Below are 27,049 nucleotides of genomic sequence, written 5' to 3'. Positions count from 1 at the left end.
TTGCGGCAACAAACTTAAGCCGGGGTTGTAACTTTATCAGACTGAATTATACTGGTGAAGACACATCTGGCGTCAATTCATTAGAACTCAAATAAAGTTTGTTTGCTAAAATCTGTGTGCATCAGTATACTTTGATGTGAAATGTCTGATTTTAGCTGATTTTTTTTTTTAATCCATTTTTCCTCAGTCAAACTCGCTCTCAAAAAAGTAAAGTGGATTGTGAAAATATTTTGATTATAAATCGAACATTCAACAAAGGCAAAATCCTAAACCATTTTCTGTTGTTATACTCACATTGTTTTAGCTGCATTTCTCTTTATGACAAAAACCAACATGCCACATGGTTTTCCTTGGAAGTTCTGGCACCAGTGATAGTTTTTTTCAAAGTTGACATGTTTTTAGGATGATTACGGAGATTTTATATTTGCAGTTTCCAGTTTGTGCAATTTGAGGGTTAATGGACACCAGCCCAGAGAGAGTTTTAGCAAATATGACAAAAAGTTTTGTTTTTGTTTTTTTTTTTTTTTCACAATACAATAATAATAACTTTATTTATATAGCACCTTTAAAAACAGAGTTTACAAAATGCTTTGACAAATAAAGCAAAGCAGAAACGGGATACATAACAGCGATACAACAACAGAGAGCCAAACAGTCGAACTGAACACAAGCGAGAAGAAACTAAAGTAGTTAGGATAAAATTAAAACCAGCAGACAAATAATGCAAGATGCAGGACGCATAATGTCAATATGAATTGATAAAATGAAATGGGGCAAAAACAATAAAAGAAATAAAACCACAAATAAAAGGAAATAAAAGAGATAATTGAATAAAGAAGGTAAAATAGATTTTAAAAAAATAAGTAAAAATCAATAAAAACACAAAATAAAAAGGAAAAAAATGACCTTCTGTAGCTTTAAGTAGCCTAAATGACACTTTTTCCACCACACCACAGTAGGAGCACCTCAAAATTGTACTTATGCAACTAACTGGTATCTGAACTTGACCACTGCAGAGTATAAAAGGAGTTTTGTAAGAATAATTAGGTCGACTTGAATTAGCGGAGTGTCTTGTGGTGATAATCAGGTCCATGTCACAGTTTACCCACAGGAGTTGGCACAGTCTCGTGTATGTGGTGGCCGGCCTGACTGTATTTGGAGAATCCTCCCTTGTTTCTGGAGCAAGAGGCGGGCCTTTGGAAAGCAGGAATGCGCTGGAAGTTTTCCTGTGAGCTCTCCTCTTCACATGTTGAAGAGTCCCGCGTCTCGATATGGACATGTGGCCGCTGGTGCTCCTGTTCGTCCAGCTCTGCCTCTGCTCCGGGTATGAAGGTAAGGAGCCGACAAAGACCCTCATTCACCTCCCGGATATTATTAACCCCTCAGAGCCCAGAAGGATGCAATAATCGAATAGATTATTTGTAGATTAGTGGTGGAAAGTACTGGATGTCACTGATTTGAGGCTGGGTTTAGATGTAATCTTTGTGTCGGGAGAATGATTTATACTGTAATTTTGCGCGTGCATTTGAGGCTCGTGATCCTCAGCGCTGGTTTTCGGTGAACCGCGGTGTGTTTACGTGGAGGAGGGGGTGGACAGCGGGGGGAGTGCAGTGTGCATCTGGGGGACGTTTCTGCACAGAGCTCAGTCTGTGGGGCTAATGAAAGCCCTGCAACTGGAGTGGAAGTGCACCGAGTTTACTTTTTCAGCTTTCTGTTTAATGCCTCTCCAAGAGCGACCTATTCATCAACTCTCTGAGTTTAACTCCTGCAGGACTTTCCCATCTCGAGAGTATTTAACTGTTAACTTTCTGTCCTGATGTTGAGTAAACATGACTCTTTCTCTCTCTCACACACACACACACACACACTTTAGGAGAGCTGCAATGACTAGTCAATAATTGATTACCAGAAAAATAACTATTCTGCTAATCAATACATCATCATTTCCTCAAGAAAACCTCTCAAGTGTTGTCTGGTTGTAGCCTCTCAAATGTGAGAATTTCCTGTTTTTGCTTTTTTTTTTTTTCATATTATTGTAAATTAGGTATCTTCTCAGCTGGTCAGCAATTTTGAGAGGCATTGATATTTGGTAAAATTTAGGTTGTGAAGTCAGGTGACCTAATTTCAATGTCAGGACAAAACATCTAATGACAATGTCAGTTTGTCATATAATGCTCACAACCAATGATTTTACTATTTTGTTGGTTTTCGGTTATGTTGTAAAGTAACCAAAACACTGTTTGCCCAATGAAGATCATGTTACCGAAATGTTGCAATAAAAATAATTATTTTTGCAGGTTAGACAGTATGCGGGAGTTTGTCTGCAAATAACTCAAATCCAACCTCTTCCAAATATCTCATGCTAACATCATCTTGATGTAGAATAATGACATTTAGTTATAAAGTACAGAGAAAAAAAACATCCGCAGAACAGCATAATGTTAACGTCCACACAACATGAAATTCTAATGCTGTTAATAGATTTAAAATATTGTAAACCTGAAACAAAACTTTAGGTAAATGACGCTATGACATCATATGACGTCCAGTGTTAGCTGGGTTTTGGGTGTTGGATAAAACAAGGCATTTGATGACTTCACCGAAATGTGATGGACATTTTTCTATATTTTCTCAACTTTTCTATACAAAATGATTTGATTGGTCAAAAATGAGTGTTGTAGCCCTTCATTGACATAAATCATAACATAAGAAAACAAACAGACTCTCCAGATAGTCGGAGCCAGACAAGAGGACAGCCTGTAGGAGCTGAAATGACTTCAAAGCTCAAGTCTGGATGGAGTATCGTGTGTGTGTGTGTGTGTGTGTGTGTGTGTGTGTGTGTGTGTGTGTGTGTGTGTGTGTGTGTGTGTGTGTGGCTGTGTGCCTGTAGATGGTTTCAGAGTGGATCACCGCTGTATGATCATACAGGCTGAAACATGAACAGAAGCTGCAGAGCAGATTTATCCTGACAGACTAAAAACTGCCTGTCGAACTGACAGAGAGGACTTGAGGTCTGTGCTTGTGTGTTTATGAGGAGTTTATTTTACAGGGGTGTGCTTGTGTTTGTGTTTGTTCCGGTGGTCAGTTAGCCAGTTGAGTTGTTTGATGTGCATGCCTCAAAACTGGGTGTCAGTGTGCCAGAATGAATACTTTCTTACCCTTTGGGCTCTTTTTGTAACAATGGAAATCTTTAAGCTTGGCATGCATTCTGTTACAGTGAAACCCCTCTACTCTACAACAAGTATTTGTGAAAGCTTCGTCACATTTTCCATGATGATTGTCGTGCTGATGTGAGTCTGGGGGAAGATACGTCCTCCACACACAGGGAGTAACTTAGGAAAAAGCCAGCTTGCAACATCAGTGGAGAACAGTCACTCTAACCCTTTGAATCCTGTAGCAACATCACTTTTCTTGTGCTGCTTTCAGAAGCCTTTCAAAAGTATTTCAACCTTTAAACTTGATTTCTTTCAAAAACATGTGGAGATGGCAATGAGTAACAAAAGAAGAAATGACCCTAAAATTAGCAAGAAATAAGTAAAAAGTACAAGAAAATTACCTAAAAATTTGCTAATAAGTAAATATATTTTTTAAAAGGAAGGATTTTGAAAAGGAAATGATTTGAAAAAAGTGCAGCAACATAAGTTTAAATATATAATATGTATTTTTAAATAGAAATATGTAATGATGATAATTAGCAATAAATACAGTTTCACCCTAGCTTTTTTCCCTTGACATTTTGTCCTACTTTTTAAAAAATAATTTTCTAAATCTACTAATTTCTTGCAATTTGTGAAACATTTCTTGCATTTTGCTTTTTCTCCATGTTTTTGACAGAAATCACATCAATTTGCTCATGTTTCAAAGAGCTAATATGTGTTCAGTTGTGTCTCTCCCAGCAACAACAGCAAGGTAAGTCTTGAATAGTCAAAAAGGAAAACTTAGGAAAACGAATCAGGAACTGACTGATAATTAACGAATAGCTACACAATAGTTACTGTTCTACAGTGCACACAACTACACTGAACAAAGAAGAAAAGCTGCAGCTCACTCTAAAATGACCTGAGCAGCTCTTCTTAATTGAATGCATCTGGCTGCAGCTCTCTGCCCATTAAAGTGGCAATCCCAAAGATTTCAGTCCTGCTTGATTTGGCGACACCTGCAGTTACTGCCTGGATTTAATAAATACGGTTTTATATTAGAGGTCACAGAGTTCTGGGGGCAGCAGATCAAACTATTCTTGTTAAAATAAAGAGGTCAGGCAGTAATTGGCCTTTTCCCATCATTCTGTGAGCAACTTTGATCTGTTTTTACTTTGCACACAGCATGAGTATGTGGACAGCAGCGCACACAGAAAGGGGTTAGTTACCTTGCTAAATTAGAGGTCTGCAGCTCTTCATCTAACAGCTCACTGTGGGTGCTGCTGACTGTTTCATTTCTCCCTGCAATATTTCAAACTGTTACCAAATGCTAAAAATGTCCGTTGCATTTCCTATGACTATCTTATTTTTTTTTAAAAAAAAGCCAACTTAGTTAATGTGAAGCTACAGCAAAAGTTTGGTTTGCATTAGTAGTCACTTAATACAGCATTTTTCCGCAAATGTTGCCATTGACATCCAGCTCATAACACTGCAAATTTATAAATAAATATTGCAATACTTTAACCAGTAAGGCATAAGCTCGAATCACCATTGTTTTACCTTATTCGGTTATAGTGATTTAAAATACATGTATTTTAAATAAGAAATCTTCCAGCAGGTGACACAGAACAGACTTAAATTATTTACATTCCCTTAAGCCATTGTTAGTACAAAAATATTTAGCAGTGCAGCTCTGAGAGCAGACAGGTAAATACAATATTAATAAAGCAGCACGCAATGATGAGTTTCTAACTGTGAATCTGAACATTGAAGACTTTCTGAATGAATCATCCCCAATTAACTCTGCTGCTAACAGCTATGATTCAGTTTAGTGTCTCTCAGGTGATGTAACGCTTCATCTGACTGAGCCTTCACTGGAAATACATCAACAATTAAAGAAACAAGCCAGAGACAGCTGAGAGATTTTACACAAAATACATCTACAAATTCATTTTTACTCTCCAGCAGTTGTCTCCAGTATTGGAAAGCTACACCAGTATTTACTCTAGTTATGCTTCTTCTTACAATCGGTTCTTTTCTTTGCTACGTAACGTTGCTCGTTTCCGGGAGCTGCTTGTGATGGAGATAACAGTTGTTTTCTGGGAGCTTCTGCCATCGCTGTTTCTTACACACTAACTAATTCACTGAGACTATAACTTGTACGCTGTATCCATGTCACTGCCAGAATTTCTCAGTTGAAATTTCCGACTTCCGACCTCCAAGCGCTCCAGGTGCACAAACACCAAACTTTAAGGTAAAACATGACAGACAGTGATGAACTGGTGTTCTGTGGCTAGTCTATCGACAAGTGCACCAGCTGCGGGGCCGCCTCTTTATATTTTAATAGTATATTGATATTTAATACTAATATTATAAATAAATACTAACATTAGAAGAATAAATACTAATATTTTGTACATGCAGAAGAGGTTTTACTACATGATAGTAGATTTATCATTTTAATTAAATACATGCAAATATACTCTATCATACTGATATTTAAAATGTGTGCCTCCGTGGCCTCCATGCATGCGGCCATTGTTGTGTGACGTCAGACCGCTGAAGTCTGACTACATGGATTTGCCCCGAGTTCACAAGTTCTAGTAAGAGGTCAGAATATTTTGACTTCAAGCACGCGCTCTAGCCAACTCCACTTCTTCATCCTTTCCTGCAGCACATTAGAGGCTACAGTGACTCACTATCGCCTCTCAGGCCAGGATGTATTATAACAGAAGGGACGGCTCGTCCGTGGCTGCTTAGCAGTGGATATTTCTGCAATACAGTATATAGGCATCTTGGTCAAACATGTTACTTCTTCACACTCTGTTGATAGGGGTAGATCATTTTTTGAAACTAATAGTATGTTCAAATCTTACATATTGCACCTTTAAACATAAGTTACGATTTAAACAGTCACACAAGATGCCAGCAGGTATAAACATGATACATATATTGTGAGCTTTGGGTTCATTCATGTAACTACTTGGCAATTGTTGTATCTTCCTGAAAAGAGTTGATGCAGATAAAAACAGCAGCAGCAGTTTGTTCCTCAGGGTCAGAAACTGCTGATGTGATTAAGAAACCAGCAGCAGACGTGTTGGTATACGGTTTAAATAGGACAGAAATCATTAGCACTCTGAAAGGAATTATATAACGCTGTAATTGTGGTGTGTTGTAACGGAGCGATAAAGAAATGACATCCCATTTTACTTTTCTGCTCTCCTCAGCTCTGTTAGCCTGTAGCTATACTTCAACACTTTCAGGGAATGAGCTCCGTATAATGACAGTTTGTATTACAGGCCTGCAGAGAAAACCTAATTGGAATATCGGGCTCTGTAATTTAAAGCTCATTCACTCCCAGAGGTTTGTCAGAAAGACGAGTTTCTACACTTCCTGCATTATTAACATTTTGACATCTCTCTCGTTAAGAGCTCGTTTGAAGCAGATGAGAATACGATGCTGGCTGCTGATCCCGACTCAGCGTGTTGTCAGGTTTGTTTTGAACGCTGAGGAGTCTCAGATCACATTTTCTTTTCTTGGGTTTGTTTGAATCTGGGATGCCTTTATGAACAAAGTCAAGCCAAGCCCAGCCAATCTAATCAATATGCAGAGCTGCTGTGCAGTTTGCATACCCAGTCTATCCGGGTGTCACTCCCAGTCCATCAAAATATGCTACTTGGGCAGTGTCCCGGGTGTCACTAGAATAACACAGGGGCACCCTTTGGCATCTGTATGGGACGCACCAGCCTTTTCATAAACTTCAATGTAAACCTTCAAATATTACACCTCTTCTTACAGGATGTGATGGACACAAGAAAAAAATCTGATTAATCAGTGTTTTCCAATTAAGATGTTGTTACGTGCTCAGTGCGTCAGTGAACAGACGAAGCAGTCAGGTGACTTTTTAGACACAGGAGGCTGGTGTTTAAAACCAACAAACAACAGTTGTGATGTTTTTGCCGCTTCAAGCCCTTAAAGTTTTTTCAGCGAAACACCACTGCCTTTTCTAGTCGCTTTTGTGCCTGCAAAGCTGTTTTTTTTAAGCGACATCCACACAGTTTTCCTGGCCATAACCAAGTAGGTATGTTGCCTAAACTGCTTTTATACTGCAAGAGTGGTGACTGCTTTGACAACTGTCTGCCTGCAAGAGCGTTCATCCAAAAAGCAAAACGTTTTAAAAGCGGCTGCTACAGATTAAGTCCAGGGCTGCGATGACAGACAGGACTCTGTAGCTACTCTGTAGCTGCATATTGTAGCAAGACAAAAGAAATCACAGAAATGACCAAAGATTTCTACATATTAGGACAATTTAAGAGTCATCTGAAGTTTGGTGCAAATGTTATATTTTTTTTTCTGGTTGTCCTCGTAAGTTGCTGGCGTAACTCGGGGTATTCATACACCAATATTATCAGCCCCTCCATCTTGTCAATTTCCGCCTCTGGGATGCGTGCTATTTGATCAGCCCAAACCAGGCAGCTACCGCCCAAAGTTTAACATGGTGAACTCAACATAACCACTTCATACCCCTACTGCCATGTTCAAAACGCCTTTCCCTCTCCCGCCTTCACCTTTTTGAAATGACTGGAGACAGCAAATTACCACACAGTGGTTTGAAAGCCCCATATCGTCAACCAAAATCTTTTCCTAAGTATAAAAGAGTGTGTTGTTGTTGGCTAAACCTAACCAACGACACACGGCTGGCCCCGGCATCATTACAGTAACACTGGGGCTTCGGCCCAAATGGCAAAATATGACCACTGGAGATGAGATCACATTGTTCGTTCCAATCTGCACCAAACATTGGCAAGAAAGTTAACATCAGCAGCTATAATCAGACAAAGACATTAAGGATATATCAAGGAAAAGAGGAACATAACTTGACTCTCAGAACCATAGATTTTATAAATAATGGACATATCTTCTGTGATGTCACCAAGTGGTCGGCAGACCGCCTTTTTTAAGCCTCAACTTCAGCATTTCAGCCGTCACCATCTTGTTTTTTTTAGAGGCAGAAGTGACCAAATTTGAAAGAGGGGATAAAGCTTTGGAGGAATGAGGGGTGGATCTGACTCACAGACACCCTGTCACTCAAGTGGCCCTGCCCTTAAATATGCAAAACTTTAAGCATTATTAAATTAAAATGGATGAGTTGTCATGAATGTTTGTAACAGCTATAGAGACCAAAATCATTTTTTTGTTCCATGTCTAAGCATGTACATATGTCTCTTTATGCAGAAAAGTTAGGCATTTTAACACAGGGGTCTATTACTCTGTTTTGGAGGCAGCCTCAAGTGACCATTCAAGGAACTGCAGTTTTCGGCATGTCTGCATTGGTTTCACTTCTCAGCCTTGATGCTTGCTGCTTGCCGAGAGAATTCACTAAAAAATACTTTTATTTCCGGGTTTGTGTAATGCCGCCTGCAACAACATGCATGATAGAGTGTCTGTCTCTCGCCCCTGCAGGCTCGTATCATAGAACTTTCCACAGAGATGATTTAACACTAACAAAAGGCTTGCGTTTGTTTAATCAAGCACATTATCTGCTTCAGGAGGTTTACAGAGTTCACACTGCTCTGAGTGTCCTCATATGTCTTCTGTCCTCCTGGTTACTGTGGAGAGGGAAGATGTCCAAGGGAAAACCATTCAAGACGACTAACAATAAACGATGACAAAGTTCAGTCTTAAGCGCCGTCTTGCATGATATTGTTTACATATTTCTTGCTCAGTACTTCAAACAACTGAATATTTCTATGGACAACTAGCCTGGGAAACCCAAGAAATAGGTGTATTTTTTTTAAAAGAAATAATAAATGTATTTAAGAAATCATTGAAAGTTTGAAACATTTGGTGTTCTTTTTTTAAAAAAAATGTATTTCTGTTTGTAAATTGATATCCACTGGAGGCTTATGTGTCACTGTTATGCTCGGTTGTTTCATTTAAAGATATTTCTTATGAAATGTGGGTATTTTTTACTTTCCCTGTTAGAGAAATAATAATTAAATGCTGCTGTGCTTGCGGTATGAACACCATTTAGTATGGATTTTATATCTACTCTGATCTATTTCATATGTGATCTAACCAAAAACACCAAGCTGCCGTGAAGTGTGGCCTGTGGTCGGCTGTCATGCAATGGCTGTGGAAAGCTGCAGTTGCCACTCGAAGCTGCAGCAGTTTGATTTTGCTGTGTAGTACGACGTAAAAAGTACAAAGTAGATTTATTGTCATTTTTCTTAAATGTGGTTGAAGCAAGAAATGAAATTGAAGTTGGCCAAACTAAAAATTGGCGATAGATAAACTTTTTTAAAAAGTTTTTTTTTCAGAATTGAAAACAATAAGACGCCACAGTGATACAGAGGTAAGTCACAGGGGAGAGAGGATAGTTTAACTTCTAGCAGAAAATTGTGACAAAGGAATACCCGCAGCCAATCAAGTCCTGTGTTAACCCATGTTAGCAAAGAATTTTTCCCCACCTGAAACACATGATCACGCCTTTTGGCCACAAAGACTGGGCTGCTTTGGTGTCAACCATGGTTACAGCTAATTATTTTTTTAATAATACAGCATTCTTTGACCAGCTGCTCAAGCAATACAAGAGGAGGACAACTGTTTGTAGTGCAGCCAAACAAGCTCATATTGTTTTAAAAAAGAAGTCAGTCAAGCTCACTATGGCTGCTACTTTTACTCCCTCAAAAACAAAAAAATAATGATCGGTTGACAAAAAAATGCAGGAAATGGCCATCATCTTGTTTTGCATTTAATTTTCAAGCATGGTCGCAGAGCTAACCACAGTGATAAATGCGTAAATTGCATTTCCTGGGGCTGATTCATAATAAAAGCCATGCTGTGTTTCACCAGTTAAATGCTTTTCATGTGAAGCAGAAGCAGCAGGAAATATTCACTTTGCATTCGCAGTAATTCAATATAGTTCTGACAAAGTGTAAAGAGAGTGATGAGCAAACACTAGGATGAGTGCTGCAGGGAAGATTTTTTTTTGCAGGCCAACGGCGAAGAAAGTGCCGCCCTGGTTTCCTCGTCAAAAATCCCACTGGATTTTGGAATACTGCAAAAAATAAGCTCTGTGGTAAACAATAAGTTTATGATACTTTGATACATTTTGTTTAGCAAGATAACTTCACAAATTAACACTGCTTTTATGATTTTTGAAGCGCAAATGCAATTGCACGAAGTAGAAGTTAACGTTGGCCTACAGAACAAGCAATGGCGGACTCTACCACAGAATACATTACATGGCTACTGCAGAAAAAGGCCCATAAATGGAATAATTTAATGAAAATCTCAAAGATTACAACTTTAAAAAATAGTTCCATGAGGTGTATATAAGTAAGTGATAGTTTGTGGTAGCTCTCATGCGCCGTGGTGTAAATTCTTGTATCTCTCACTGATGTTTTTTCTGGTGCATGTAAATCTAACTTCACTTTGACGGACACACACGCACACATGCACACACACACTCACACACACACACACACACGCATGTGCACGCACACATACCTGTAATTCGTTTTAAATGCCTTTCTCTTCCTCCCATCTTTGCTTCATTAAGAAGCAGACACTGAAGTTTTCCCATTAGACAGCTAAATCTGACTCACCCAGTCTGTGGGTTTGCTCTGTACAATCCATGCTGTGTGATCTGACTGCTAAAACCTCAGAGCGTATTGTGTGTGTGTGTGTGTGTGTTGGATGACTTGCGGCATTTGGGTTCAGACAGCTTTTATTAAACTGACAGAAGAGCCATGATGAGGAATGGAGGGAACAGGAGATGTGCTCAAGGTATCAGGTTCAATGACCAACATATGGCTGATATATGGAGCTGGAGGAGGCTTGAACACTCCTCCCTTGTGGATCCTGAACAGAGAACACATTCACACCGGGGTTCATAACATCCCGGGGCCAAGGTTAAACATCCCTTTCCCCTACTTTAACCCCTTCCTCACCCATTTCCTTTTTTCTTGCTCTCTTTACTGCTTTCTGATCCCATCCTTTCGTACTCTTTCCCTTAAATAATCCTCCTTGCTCATCATAATTCCCCTCACATTTCTCTTTTAGCAGCATCACTCAGCTGTGTCCTCCACCAGCTCTGCAGCCACCACTGAGAAATATTTCAGTTACTCTTGAATGCTGCTGTTTCATGGTTGAAATGCATTTTTCTTTGTCTGAGTGATCTGTTCACTGTTTAAAGTTGACTTAAAATGGTAAGTATGATCTGTAGGAGCTGTTTTGGAACAAAAAGTTTCAAAATAGTTTCACACCCTCATTTCTGCCAAACGCAACAGGGGGCCACAGCAAAAAAAGAAAAAAAGGATTGAGCAGAATCCCAAACCAGCTGGAAAAAGAATATCTTTTGTGATTTATTCCTTTTGCATGTGTTTATCCAAAAGATCCCCCCTAGAGTTTGGTTGAGATGGGAAGTTAAGCAATATTTCTAAGCCTGTTCTTGGCGCTCAAGGTCAGCCTAGGACAATGCTTTCAAACATTGCCTAACAGCTTGGATGCAGCTCTTTTCGTCGTATTAGTTGCTTTTCTTCTTTTCTTTCATCCCCAGGGTCAGGACAGTACGCCTACGGAGATGATGAGGACTGGTATTCTCGTAGATATAAAGGTGACTACATGCTCAGTTCAACTCATACATACAGTACATGCATCCCAAAATGTGACTCACATTTCATTTAAGGGAGTGTTTGCCTTAATTGTTTTGCAGATCAAGTTAAGTTCTTCTGGTCTCGTGCCATTTTAAAGTGAAACAGCATGTGAGCATTTTGAGAGTGATTCAGACTATATGAGTGGGGGTATCGTTGCAAGAAGGATATTAATGAAATACTTTGATTTGATTGTTCAAAAGTGGCCGTGGCAATACAATGACCATTGACCAAACATTGACTTTTGCCCGCCATGATTATGCATTCATGACGTCAAGTCAGCAACTGGTGTTATAAAACAACGTTGTCATCAAAGTCAGATGCATCCACGGAAATGTGCAACTATTAGTAAATGATAGCTACTAGGAACAAAATAACAAAATATATTATATTTTACCTTCAACTGTAGACACTGTTTCCATGCTTTCCACTATTTTCTGCTGCCTTGAAATGTCATGCAAACCTCACAACTAGGGTATCATTGAAATTGCCCAATTTCCTACTAGTAGTTACGACTTTGGAGGGCTGTTCATGTGCCTGTAACACATAAATACGGTAAATACGATATTTCCAAGGAGCACATAAAGGCAGTATAAGGCCCTCTCCATATTAGGAACTTTCACATTAGTATTATTCCCTAAACACGTAAACTTGCGTCGTCATCTACCAGACATTTTTGTTGTGCTACAGTGTAGACAAGGGCACCACAGACGGACACTGCTGCCCCAGGGACCGTCATCAGCGAGGGCTGGTGTAGCAGCGAGGCAAAGCTTTGCGTCTGGACAGAGGAGGAGCTACTGCTGTCAGACGTGGAGCTCTCTGCTTCTTGTCAGAACTCCTACTGCTGGTCGACATCAGCAGCGGCGCCAGATTGCGGTCTGTCAGCGGCTGTGTGCGCTGCCGTCTGATAAATAGGCATTAGTATTAAATTGAGACGGTTTCGTGACTGCTACTTCTTGTAGTCGCGTTAAATAGCTGTCTGTGTTTTGGTACAGTTGGTGTTCACACCTGATGTGTACTGTACCAGAGTACACAAACACAAAACCACCTCTTCAAGTTTATCACATGGATCGGTATACTGTGTGCCAGTGCGGTACGCAGTGTTTACACTAATTAAACAAACTGGACTTTGGGGTCATGTGTAGTGGGATCTAGCCCCGGGTCACTAATGTGTAAGCCCCCTTAAAAGGCATCCTAAACAGAGCTGCCACCCACTCTCCTCCCGACAAAGAGGTTTCTTAGCGGCAGGGAGCGAGGCGGAGGGCCTGCGGCGTGTGCTGTGCTGGCCCTCATACCTTGCGTGCATGATTTCGCCAAAGTAAAACAAAATATAACTGGACAATTAACACAGTGACACAAGATTAGAACTAGAAAAATGTATTTTTTTATTTCACTGTGTCTTAAAAGAGGCACAATTCAGCCACAGTTAGCGCAGCCAGTTTTGTGATCTGTTACGTCAAAGTAGCTTCCAGCTTTAAATTCGGGGTCAGTTAGACACGGAACATTATCGTCCCGGCCAAACCAAACTCTCCCCTTGTGTAAAAGCTCAAATATTATTTTCTCTTACTCAGTGGTTGTGGAGACTTTGCCAACACACACACACACACACACACACACACACACACACACACACACACACACACACACACACACACACACACACACACACACACACACACACACACACACACACACAGAGAGAGAGAGAGAGGCAGTGAGCGTGGCTTGCTGTGTAATGAATACTCATTTTTATTCCAACTGGAAATTAGCCTAAACTGTATTCTCTCCAAGTGTGTCCATGTGTGTGTGTGTGTTGGTCCTCTGAGTGTTTGTCCTGAGCCAGCAGGAAATAAACTGCAGATTTTGATTTCTCTGGATTTGAGTGAGAACCTTGTGGCCCCTAAAACTTGGCATTAAACAAGGAATTTTTACACAAGCGTTGTAGAGATGAGCAGAGGTGTCTGCCATGGGAGGAGAAAAGCTGAGAGCAACTGCAATTGTCTCATACATCTTAATTAGGTGAGAATACTGGTTAGCTTAGCTTAGTTTAGCATAAAGACTGAAAATAGGAGAAAGAGCTGGCCAGGCTCTGTCCAAAGGTAACAAAAAATGACCTACCAGCACCTCTAAAATTCATCAAGCGAAGTCTACTTAGTATTTAATATATTGTGTTTCTTTAATCCAGAAAGCTAGACTTATTTCAAGACTGGAAAGATTGCCTTTTCATAAAACTGAGCTGCGTATGTGGTAAAAAGATGCAAATACTTTTAAAGTTGGTTGGAAAAGGGCTGCGGCATTTGCTTTTGCTCAAGAGGTACAAAACCTACAACTACCAGAATGCAATGCGCAGCTCTGGACCAATAATGGCTCCCAGTGTTTGATGAAAATTTGGGAGTTGCTCACCCGAAATGGTGGTAAAAATGATCTCTAAGTACAATTAATCAGTGCACTAAAATATGTTTCTGAAAACATTTCAAACAACAAAAACCAAATACAAAAGAAAACAACAACACCTGTCATCTTTTACTTATATGTTGCACATTTCTTGCCAAGTCACTCAGTGTGTTTTTTCCCATGTTTTTGAAAGAAATCAAACCAATTTTCTGAGCTTTCAGAGGTTTACATGCTTGTGAATGGCATTTGACAGCTGATGTCAATCCTGGTGTTAAAGGGTTAAATCAGTAAGTGTGATAAGTATCAATGAAAAGCTTCACTCCCAATACAGACCTTTATCTGTGCTGAAATGTTCTCACTTGATCACACACACACACACACACACACACTCTTAAACTTAAGTGCTCTCTACACATCATTATCTGTCTTTTCCTCAAGTGAGACTATCTTCTCTGCCTCATGAGACACTGTTGGATTATGGGAAGTCGCAGATAAGGTAATAAGAAATCCTCCGTATCTGTCTGAGCTCAGATGATGGGTGGGTTTTCACATTTTCACTCTTATAAAAGGAGCTCTTTCTAGGCTTTATAGTCTTCAGGTAAGTGCCTATTATTAAATACTGATGCTCTCCCACTCCAAGGCCGAACCATAAAGAACACAGAATTGCCTCGATGCAGCAAAGGAAAGGTCAGCTGTCTTTCCTCCATTTTTAGGGACACCGTGGTGTGCGCCCATTAAGCTGAAACATGGGGACGTGAGCTGTCGTACGCCGAGAGGAGAGCACTACAGGAACGTGATGGGGACTCGCTGTAAAATCCGCTGCAAGCAGGGATACGAGTCGCAGAGCTCAGAGGTGGTGTGTATGGCCAGCAAGCACTGGTCCTCCAACTATGCCTGCAGAGGTAAACCACACACACACACACACACACACACACACACGCTCTCATGCACAAGTTTGCCTCATGGGGATTCCTGATGATAATTCTTACATTTTTGAGCAAGTTCATTCTTGGTCCTGTAAACAGCAGATCCAGGTGCTAACTTTCTCTACAGCTTGGATCTACATCACAGGACGGGAGCTTGTTGTATGGGCATGGATATTCTTCGTCCAAACTGTACATTTTTAATTGACTTAAAATAGGCGCCAACAGATTAACAGCCTGGCAGATTATTGGTTCTGTTCGTGTAAATCAACCTGACTTTTGTCAATTTGTGGCAGAAATCACAGGGGTTCCTGGACCACTAATGACTGTTCACTTTCAGCACGGTCACATCTACAGGGACCCTCTTGTAGCTGGATTAAAGCTATTGTTTCAGGAAAGCTGAAGTTGGTGTTCATAAGCATGTTTTAATGCAGTTTGCGGCTAATGACATAAATGTGACATTATACTCTTTTTGTACTGTCCTTCAGTCTTTGGGGAAGTAAAAAAAAGCATAAATTATTAGAAAGCAGCTCAGGTTAAGGGGTTCCCATAGTCAGTTTAGTGTTGGCCAATTACAAGTGCAATTAAAAACAATGAGTCATGCCCTATTTTCAAATAAGATGATGAGTGGTTGTTTTATGAGTTTCAATAAAAGACCAAGATGGACCAGCATATTGTCTTATTCAGTAAAGGCATCAGCTTAAATTCATTGCATGTACCTGAACCAAATAAAAGTTAATCATCTTTGAATCAAAGAAGGTTTTGAATCAACACTGAGCTCTTTCTCTGACAGAGATCCGTTGTCCCAAACTGGACATGCCCATTAACGGCGGCTACAAGTGTTCGGACGGCTCCTACTTCAACTCTCGCTGTGAGTTCTTCTGCTCGCCTGGATTCAGTCTGAAGGGTCAGAAGACAGCGACCTGCCAGCACAGCAAGTCTTGGAGCGCTACAGTCCCCACCTGTGTCGGTAAGACGGAGTGTGTGTGTTGTTATTTTGTGCATAATTTCATGTCCCGCAGAGGGCTGGAGCTCGCAGACTACTGCGCTGCAAATCACATGTAGCAGGTAATTACTTGCTTAAGGCAAAATGTCAGCAGCAGATTACAGAGTATTCATCATAATGTAAGGTTGTATGATGGAAAAAAACAAGCCTTTAGACATGTACATGTACACAGACACACAAACAGTGATTTGTTTCGCATCACCAAATGATGAATATTTTTCTTGCTTTTTAAGCTGCAGCCTAAAAATGACTCACGAAAAGCTGAACTATGAGACCTGCACCTACTGGAGCTGATCATATATTTGCTGAATACTCTTTCGACCTTGTTAACAGTCACAGGGTTTGTGTTGTGTGCAGACACATTCAGATCTCAGTGCAGCACAGACAGCATCACCTCACCAATGCTGTTTGTGACGAGACACTGAGTCTCCTGCATGAGATGATTCTTTGTTGTTGTTGACAGTTGAAACAACCTTGGTCAGTTCATGTCTAGCTGTCACACAGTGTCTCTAATCATTAAGACTTTTATTGAACGATGAAAAGTCCAGGTATTTTTGTAAGTAATGGTGCCACAGAAATGCAGGATAAGCATGTTGAAGTGAATGCATGGGGCTGCATTTAGAGATATATGGCATCTAAAAAGTTTTGTGCACTCAGTCGAGTGCAGATGTCCGCCATGCAGCCGTCGGAGCTAATCATGGCCACTCAGACAACTCCTATAATCTCAGCAGATGCGGCACAGTATGTTACAGCCCAGAAGCAAATAAAAATACACGTCTATTTTTGATGGAGACACGTCACATTGCACAGAGCAGATCAACTTTTCCTGCAAACTCTCACTTTTTGTGAAATATAGATAACACTCTGTTATGTGAATACATTTCTTTTTTATGACTGAAGCACAGTCAGAAATCTTGGATCCTTGTCATTCATAACTGGACTTTAACTGCATTCATTTTGTCTGTTGGATACAGCACAACAAAACAGGAAATAAGAACCAAAACACAACTAAAACTGACAAAAACATTTAACAAGGCTACAAAGGCTGTTTTCTTAATTATGGTAGAAATACAAAAAAAAAGGAAAAATGACCAAAATAGAAAAACCAAGCGGCAACATCCGAGGCTTAAAATGAAGCCGATGTGGAAGTGCCAGAAACGTGTTCCATTAAAGGTAACTGGAGGCTGAGTAAATCCCCATAGACCTCCAGGTTAAAATGTCCAACTTTACAGCAGAAATAAACATTTACAGCCCGGTACAAGAAGCGGTTTTAGTCTTTATAGTTAATTTCAATATTAATGACAACTGTGCAGGGGTGTATACTTTTTATAACTTACCATTTACATTTTAACAAGGTTGAAAGTTATGCATATTTAAGGGCTGGGACACTTGAGTGACAGGCTGTCTGTGAGGCGTCACTACAGTCTGTGAGTCAGATCCAGCCCTCGCTCCTCCACAGCACCAGCCTCTTGCCCAAATATGGTCACTTCTGACAGGGCAATGGCCAAAATGCCAAACTCGAGGCTCCAAAACAGAATTCTATAAACTAATGGGGGACTTCATGGCAGCTGCGTCCATAATTTTTAGTCTGTGAGCAAAACCTGCAAGTCTGCACACTCCTGGTGTCGTATGACACCAGTTGCGCCTGGTGGAATTCATTCAATCAATCAAATATTATTTATATAGCAACTTTCAAACAAATCAAATGCAATTTAAAGTGCTTTAAAGTTTAATAGCAGAAACAAAAACAAGATCATCATAAGAAATAAGCAAAAGCGGATCTTAAAAACTAGAATGTAAAAAACACAAAATTGTGATACTAAGACCTTATATAAAAGTCAGACTAAAAAGATTAAAAATTTAAGATTATCAATATTTTCAGGAGTATCTGAGGGGCCTTCCTGGTTCATAAACTCAAAGCATCTTTGAGATTTAGTCTGGTGCAAGGCTGTGCAGTTCCTTATAAATTACTAACAGAATTTGAAAATTTATGCAAAAACTAACAGGCAGCCAGTTTAAAGTTATTACAAGAGGAGCAATGTGTGCTCTCCTTCTGGTCATAGCCAGAAGTTATGCTGCAGAATTCTGAATTAGTTGCAGCTGATTGATTGTGTTATTTGGCAGACCAGAAAGGAGTGGCATTGTCCCTCTTGGCTCCCTTACAGATGGCAGTGAAAAATAACAAAAATGGGGATTTATTCATCTTGTTATGTGCCTAACTTCAGTGGATCATAACTAATCGACTATGGAATTAAATCAGCAGATGCTCCATTTCAAAATAAGACCAAACTTTTCTATAGATGTCACTTTTTGAGCCACGACAAAGGACAAAACGTAACTTGTAAAAGACGATAAGGCTTGTTGTTTTTAGCCATGAAAATTTTCGGACAACCTGCTGCCCCTGAGGCTGGTTAATAGAAGTGAGGAGTCAGCGGTGAATGACCATTAATAAAAGCCAATAAAACATGTTTCTTAACAATTGTGAATCACCACAACAAAGGGAGGTCACTGAGTCATAAGTGCACATGAAATACTGGGCTGCTTGGTCAAGTAGACACTGACACAAACACACAGAAAATACAAGAATGGTGTGTTCATCCGCTCCCACGTAAACTGCGGCTGTTAGCATGTCAGATTAACTGTCCCAGCATAACATTAAATGTGGCCTTTTTTTAAGTTTTCTTTTTTTCTTTCTCTCTAGATATTGATCCTCCAAAAATCAAGTGTCCCAATCTGAAGGATAAGTGGGCAGAGCCAGGGAAACTGACAGCGAGGGTGACCTGGGACACACCGGAGGGTGTAGACACTGCAGATGGCATCCTCACAGAGTCAGTCTCATCTCTGTCACACTTTTAAGCTTTTTATCCCGTTATGCTTCGGTGCACTCAGTCAGTTTTAACCCTGCTGGTTATTGCAGTCTGTACGAGGAGATCACAGTCAAAGATTAAAACAGAGCCTCTCTTTTTCAGTGTTGAACTGAAAGGGAAAGCTTCAAAATCAGACTTCCCCGAGGGGCTCCATAAGATGTCCTACACTGTGTATGACCGAGCAGGGAACAAAGGATCCTGTCGCTTCACTGTCAGAGTGCGAGGTGAGTTTATAAAAGCTTTTTTGTGATCTGTGTGTGAAGCTGGATCTGTAGCACTTACTTTTATGGGTTATTGCAAAGAGTGAGGGGAGTGTACTCTGTGATTTGGGACTAGTAATAGGAAAGTAGAGACTGTGTTGAATTTTTATACTTCTAATTCTATCCAGTGGTGGAAGAACAGCTCAGATCTTTTACTAAAGTAAAAGTAGAAATACGTACCTCACTGCAGAGATACACTCTTACAAGTAATGCATTTAAAATATATTAAGTATAAGTGCAAAAGTATTAGCATCAAAATATACTTAAAGCTGCACTGTGGGAGTTGTACATATACGTAGATGAACATCTGTAACATTTAAGCTCTTGCCAAACGAGTTCACACAATACTGATAAAGACTGTCACTGCAAAGGAACACACTGTGTGCCGGAGTTTTGTCGGGTTTCTGTGGTGACTTGACTGCACACTGCATTTCTGTCTACCATGTCTTGAAAAAAAAAATGAATTTTTCTAACCAGAATCTCTCCATTTCTTAGACTTTATAGACGCAAACACACTTTGAAGACTAATGGTCCTCTGTGTTTTATTTCCGCTCAGTGCGCCGCTGCAGCCAACTCTTTCCTCCAGACAACGGTTACATGAAGTGCGACAGTGACAAAGACAACTACGGTGCCACATGTGAGTTCAAGTGCACCGGCGGCTACGAGCTTCAGGGCAGCGCTGCCAGAGTGTGTCAGTATGGACTCACCTGGTCGGGCACAGACACCACCTGCACAGGTACGTACTGCATGCAGACAAACATACACAAACCTTCATGTTTCTGTTTCTTTTTGTGGCACGTGGTTAGTTAATGTATCGTTAGGTTTAGGCACAAAAAACACACAGCTAGGATTAGGAAAACATGTTCCTGAAAAAATATCAGTTCAAAGCATCGCTGGATTCATCCCAAACTCTCATTTAAAAAACAACTTTACAAACACAGCTGCAAAAGTCCAGACCTCTTATTCTATCTCCGTTTTCGTCACTACAAACGCGATAAAAAAAATGAAAAAAAAGCCCACCAACATTCTTTGGTCTTGAACAGTGACCTGCCGCTTGGTAGACGTATTGCCAAGTTGTCACGCCATCGACCAACCCCTTCACCTGCTGATGAGAAACTATATACATGTAATCTGAACTATGTGACTGCAAATGTTACATATCTGTGGTTTGCAGAAACAATGTCAATATTTTATTGTGGCGACTGTGCTACAGGACTGCAGCCTTTGGATTAATAAAGTTTATTACAGCTAAGTTGAAACTTTTCCTCTTTTTCATGTTATTTTTCAGTCAACTTTCTGATAGGGATGCACAATATTGGATTTTTTGCTAATATCCAATATGCCATTATATAACAACTCTCTTGGCCGATAAGCAATAGATAATCGATACATCAACATACTTTTTTTCCCCACCTAATTTTTATTGATAATAAGTCTCTTCTGTAGCAGCATACTCTTGTCATAATGACCCACCAGCAGATGGAGACATGAAATACAATGCTTTTCAGTGTGTGTAATATTCATGTATTGTGCTTAGTAAGAAAAATACTTCAGCTTATGGTTGATTTTTGTACATGTTCAATTGTACAATTTGACATATTGGCATGAAATCAGCATGTTAGTCGATTCTATATTTCACTTCAAAGCCAATAGCAGCCGATACTGTTGACGTGCAAATGTTATCATGCATCCCCTCTCTCTGACACTCCCTGGTAAATGTAACATTGTGGAGACATTTTTCTTACTACAGGATTATTTTAGGACAAGTATTCAGCCACAGAGCATGATGGAAATGCTCTGAGTAAACGGAGAAGTAGCTTGACATGGAGAATAATAACTGAGCTACCTTTGCGTTTAATTGGTGTCAGTCACTCTGGCAACACTTTCAATGTCCCTTAAGGCTCTCATGTATTTTTAATGTGTGCTGACTTGTTATAAACACAACAGTCATCCTGTGTAAAGATTTTCTACCTGTGCTAATCTGGTTCCATGTGAGAAGCTCAGTAGAGCAGGAAATGGGCCCCTGTGCCATCCATCGACTAGAAAAATCAATAGTGGACGCCCTTCTATTGAATGTCTGTATCTGTGAGACATGAAAAAGTAGCGGATGGGAGAGACTGCTGCAACAAACCATCAGTAATTTATACTCAATGTTTCAGGCTCAGTTCACTGTTGAATTCACTTCAATGGTGCACTGCATCTTCTCCGCCTGAGAGAATGAAATAACGCAGCATCTCGCTGCACTTCTCTTGTTCTGTGTGTCATATCTTATCATATCACTTAATTGTACATTCAATGTCATCACAGCCATGAACATAAACGTGGGAGTGCGCACGGCTGCTGCGCTGCTGGACCAGTTCTATGAGAAACGACGGCTCCTCATTATCTCGGCTCCAACGGCTGCCAATCATAATTACCGCTTCCAGATGACTAACTTACAGGTGAGGCACGACTCACAGGGAGGACAGGAGCTGTGTGGGGGGAGACAGAGACGGAGGGGAGACGCGATGGAAGTCAACGCTGCAGTGAATCTGGTTTCGACTGCTTGCAGACAGGTCCAAAAGTGTGTTGGGTTTTCAGGCATCTTTAGCCCCCAAAAATTCTCACTTTGAGCATTTATTGTCACTAAAGCAAGGATACCCAACTTGATCATACATGTTTATAGGATTTTAGGACGTTTCTAGGATGTAAGAAGTATTTAGGATGACTTCAGGACATTTTTTAGGATTTAAAGACGTTTTTCGGATTTTAGGATGTTTCTAGGACTTTGGGACGTTTCTAGAATTTTAGGACGTTTCTTTGATTTTAGGACATTTTGAGGATTTAGGCCATTTGTCAGATTTTAGGACATTTCAGGGATTTTAGGACATTTCTAGAATTTTGGGACATTGGGGTCTTAGCCAGGACCTCTGTCAGAGGGTGCGGGGGACTCCCCACTGGCACTTTTCTTGATAAACAAGCTCTGTTTTGATGCTGTTGTTTGGATAAAAACATGCAAGACTTCAATATGAGTCTAAAGAAAAACTCACATTACCCACCAACATCTCTCACTGCCCCCCCATTCAAAGCAATCTCGAAGCTGGCCTGGAGAGAAATACAGAAATATGGGGACTGGAGGGGTTGTCCAGAAAATGTCAAGGAGATGAATAAATGATACTGACAGAAGCTTTGATAAGGTTTATTCTGGGGCTGCATGTTTCCACAGCTCTTCACAAACCATTAAGTCAGAGCTGTCTCTAAACGCCTGTCCTTTCAGAGTTATGGGTTATCAGCTGAGAGAGGACACCGTTAAAAGTTCGTGAACAACCTGAGTGATCCTGCAATCTGTCAGGTTGTGAGCTGTTTGTGCAGTTCAGATCTGGTAGGATTTGTTGCCATTTGATAATACTAGTAAAAGTAACACAAAAACAAGGATGAAAATAGAATACACAGAATGCATGAGATGGGAAATAAAACCTATTTAGATAATATTAATAAAAGTAAAGCTAAAAATAGTGTATAAAATGCATAAAATTAAGGAAAGTACAACATCAGAAGCTGCAGTGTATAGGCAAAATTCAAAGCTGTTAAGTCAGAGTATCACTTAAGTATCAGGACAGATGCACACTTTAAACTCAACAGCAGCAACAGGTGCATTCGCTGCCAGAGGACGGACGGCGCAGAATTGCGCGGCGCAAATACAATAACACTGAGTAAAGACGCACGCGTAAATACGCACAAACCAACACAACAGCATGACCTGCAGCGCTGCGTAAAGGCGCAGAAATAGGCACAAATAAACAACTGAACAGCATGACCAGTATCACTGCGTGAAGTGCCACAGTTAAACAGCGGCGTGGCCCAAACCATTGCGTTAAGGCACATAGATGCGCAGCAAAAACCACCACAACAGCTTTGTTTAGGTCCTGCACTAGTCCAACCAGCTGACCAGGACAAACAAACACACACACACAACACAGAGAACAACAACAGCAGTGAGCAGCAAACACGAGATAAACATGAAAACAGTCCACTCACCCTCACAGTCAGTGCTGCTCAGCTCCTTGTTGATGCAAAAAAAAACAACAAAAAAACAAAACTGAAGATGCCGTTTTCCGTGGAGTGAAATGTCCTCAACACAGACCTTTCACTCATCCTTGCATTTCAAGTCCTTTTCGAGTTAGATTAGCTTTGCACGGATAAAGCTACTCCTTTGTTGATCGTTTTTCCGAAGCTGAAAATGAGCTAGCAGCTGCAGCTTCTGGGCTAGCTGCTGCAGGTACAGGTTGTTAGCGGCTGCAGCTCTCACGTGATATTTTCTTGGTTTAAAACCATTTTCGTATATCCAGTTTTAATGTAAAATAAAAAAACTGCCACTGATGAGTGTTTTTAGTTCACATGGCTGCTTCCGTATCTACCTGTTTGAAAAGGTGCGCGTCAGCTGGGCGGGCAAAGACGTCACATGGGCGGACCCGATCCGGTCTGGCCTTTGTAAAGGCTGGGCCTGCTCCGGCTCTAGACTGCTTTGAATGGGGGGGGCAGAAAGAGATGCTGGTTGGTAAAATGGGTTATTGTTTAGGACTGTGTGCAGAGCTGACTTACTTTTTTAACCAAAGCTATATGAGTATCTTTTTTAGGGTCTGGGGACGTTTTCGCTACAACTGCCTTCAGCTGAAGGTTCCCGGGTGGATCCTCCCCTGAGATTTTTTTTTTTTAATAAACAAACTCAATTTTGTGCTTTTTAATGCATACAATTTACAGCCCACAGTCAAAAGGTCTATCTCTGTTGGGATCTTTTCAGACACTTGGAATAATAATCTGAGCCTGCCAGTGGCAAAAACAAGCACTTTAAGTGGACATAAATGTGTGTGGCAAGCATGGCCAGAATACTGAATGCAGCCTGTTTTGCTGCTGCTCTTTGTTAATACTGGACCGGTTTAAAAAATGTTGTCCCCAGTAGTCAGTTGGAAACAAAAATTTGGGAAAATATGGTCCAGGCTGAAAAATATTGGGGTTTCGCTGTTGTGCAGAGAAACTTCTCCTTCAATGAATGCAAAAGCCTTCTGCTGTGAAACTCAGTGAAGGTCAAACAATAAAGTAAAGTGGAGCAAGGCTTTATTAATCATCAGGATAATCGTTAGTTTCAGCCTTGGTGTCTACCAACTTGAGTTTCGACAGTTTTATATCCTCTGTGAAATAAACTCTGTTCACTTTTCTTTCTCCTGCATAGAAATCAATAACAAAGTGATAAAAGAGAAACGCCTGTAGATCAGTTTGTGTCTCTGTGTGTTTTCTCTCAGCACGCTCAGTGTGGACTGGACCTGAGGCACGTCACAGTAATTGAGCTGGTTGGGACTTACCCTGCACAGATTGGCCGAATTCGGCACAGGCTGCTCCCTCCAGCACTGTCCCTGCAGCTCAGGTAAGCACACTCACGCACACACACACACACACACAGACATGCACACACACACACACACACTCAGGCAGAATGTCGTTGGCTCGCTATAGCTGCTTACAAGTTGTGGAAAAAGTACTGACAGTCTTACAGTAAGTAAAGTATGTATTATCAGCAAAATCTACTTGAAGGAAAAGTTTAAAGCGCCAAAAAAAAAAAATAATTTGAAAAACGTATCAGCAATGCCTCGCTCCAGAAATTGAAACACTCTACTGAACTACATCCACCAAAAATATATCACCGTGCTGAAAGAAGCTTGGAGAGGCTCGTGCTTATGACAGTGTAAGACGTAAAAATGAATGAAATTCTCCTCTGCTGAGCTGCAATGTTAGTTAGCTCATTGGTGTTAGCTGTGCTAGCAGTAGATGCATTCAATCATTCATTTCTCAACATTGCACTCTAGTGAAATGTGATCCAATCAGCTCCTTTGACTTGTGCTCTGTAATTTAGTCCTTTTTTTGCAGATTCTTACATTAATGGCTACTGCTTTATAATTGTCCATGTTTTTGGGTGGTTCTGGTAATCCAGGGTTTCTGGTAGTGGAGTGATTTAACTGTCCACACATCCTGATGCCAACAAGACCACTACACGGTCGCTGCGTCTGAACACATGCAGGGACTCCGCTCTGCAGCTGCCTCTAAGCGGCGTATGGCAGTGATCCATTGCAGGACCGGGAGTGTCCACTGTCACACAAACACTTACTCTCCATAAAGCACACGCCTTCTCTCGCCAAAGTCCTCTGCTCTGTCAGACTGACATTTAGACAAAGAGCCTCCTGGTTGCATTGTGCTCTCCAGGATTTAGAAGAGTTTCAGGGAATCGAAGGATATTACAGTTCCTGGCGTCCTGCTGGAAAATGATGCAGCAAGGAGGTTGTCCAGTTTGTTTTTTCCAACGCCTGTACAACGACCAGCAGGGTGCTAGTTCAGCCGGTGTCCATCTTTTTCTTGTTTTTACTGATATGTACAATTGGAAACTTTGTCCTGACTAGCTTTCAGATAGCTAGCTAGAGGAGGAGGAGAGTTTATAGACTGGTTAGATGATTTCCTCAACCTGACGAGTCCGTCCAAGTTTTCCTGTGAAAGGGTTTTTCTGGGGGGGAGTTTTTCCTTAGTCGATGTAACGGTATAAAGACAGAGGGATGTTGAATGCACTAAAGCCGTCTGAGGCATATTGTTATTTGTGATAACTGGCTTTATGAATAAAATTGACTTGACATGAGTGACTCTTAGCCACATGCAAACACCAAAAGCCCCACCAACAGTTGCAAATAATACATAAGAGCAAAAATTTAGCATAAATTTAACACAAATTTAGCAGAGCTGACAGATAAGAAATTGGAAATCCTTCTGTCCGGTGCATTCAGACAAATGTAGTGGAGTAAAATGTATAATAGTTGTTTTTGAGATGTAGTGGAGTAGAAGTATAAAGTAGCATAAAATGGAAATAATCAAGTGAACTAAGTCATATTTTGTACTTAAGTACAGTACTCGAGTAAATGTACTCAGTTACTCTCCATCACTACTGCTCACTGAGCTGATGTGCGTTTCCTAGGATACTGCTCCGGATCCCGCAAAGGTCTTTCCAAATGGTGCTGGTCGACAAGCAGGGCATAGACAAGCAGCGCTACCCGTTCCCGATCACAGCGGCTGAATTATTCACCACCATCGACACCTTCCCCCTCCGCAAGGACGAGATGGTGCTCCAGCAGGAAGCGGGCCAGAGCTGTCAATCATAAAACACGGACTCTCAGCCATCTTTGATCCTTTTCATCCTCAGCCACCGCAGACCGATCTTCTGTTTCTAACATGTCACACACTCCTACCTGAACTCATTCAGCCCTGTTTCCAGAGTGTGTCCGTGTGTGTGTGTGTATGTGTGTGTGCTGATCGGAAGCATTATTGAAAGAGGTCACTAAATGGAACGGGTCATACAGTACATAACAATCATATTGATTCCTGTGTCCTGTCTATCTGTATGTTTTTATTATTATTTTATATTTTCAAAAGCAGAAATATGTTTTACTATTTTGTACAAAAAGTCTTTTTACTGTATGAACTGGGAAACTCTTGGCCTGTCTAATATTTATATCTCACATCTTTTAATAATGATGTACACTCTCTGGAATACTGTGTGTGTGTGTTTTATGTGCAGGACAGTGATGCTGCTCTGTTTGTACTCTGTACATCTATGTCTGAATTTACAAGACACTGATTAAATATGTCTTTTCATCGGGGTCTTCAGTGTGTCAGTGTGAGTATAAGAGTACTGCGTGATCGTCTGAGGACAAGAAACTGAAGAAGGAAGAATAAAGGAGGTACTAAAAATTCCCATCCTTATAAAGTTATTTTTTAATACAATTTATTTC

General features: G+C 40.6%; 1 protein-coding gene across 1 annotated transcript; it reads left to right on the top strand.

Moving 5' to 3' along the window:
* Positions 1-1,179: 1,179 nt before the first annotated feature.
* Positions 1,180-26,918, top strand: srpx (sushi-repeat containing protein X-linked). Its single transcript, XM_042495265.2, has 10 exons — positions 1,180-1,332; positions 11,701-11,757; positions 14,902-15,090; positions 15,905-16,081; positions 18,819-18,945; positions 19,087-19,208; positions 19,801-19,980; positions 21,552-21,685; positions 24,524-24,645; positions 26,236-26,918. The coding sequence occupies exons 1-10, from the start codon at positions 1,272-1,274 to the stop codon at positions 26,417-26,419; spliced, it is 1,353 nt and encodes a 450-aa protein (XP_042351199.1). The 5' UTR covers positions 1,180-1,271; the 3' UTR covers positions 26,420-26,918.
* Positions 26,919-27,049: the final 131 nt, after the last annotated feature.

This window comes from Plectropomus leopardus, chromosome 10 (assembly GCF_026936395.1).
Source record: "Plectropomus leopardus strain MGB_pleo_1.0 chromosome 10, ASM2693639v1, whole genome shotgun sequence".
Lineage (NCBI taxonomy): Eukaryota > Metazoa > Chordata > Actinopteri > Perciformes > Serranidae > Plectropomus > Plectropomus leopardus.
Note: the sequence above shows the minus strand (reverse complement) of the source record. Positions and strands in the feature narration are given on the sequence as shown.

Bases quoted from the DNA above. Each gene is read 5' to 3' on its own strand.
- srpx (XM_042495265.2), top strand. From the start codon at position 1,272: ATGGACATGTGGCCGCTGGTGCTCCTGTTCGTCCAGCTCTGCCTCTGC. The intron at 18,946-19,086 runs GTCAGTCTCATC...TCTCTTTTTCAG, and splicing joins GCAGATGGCATCCTCACAGA to TGTTGAACTGAAAGGGAAAG. The intron at 21,686-24,523 runs GTGAGGCACGAC...GTTTTCTCTCAG, and splicing joins TCCAGATGACTAACTTACAG to CACGCTCAGTGTGGACTGGA.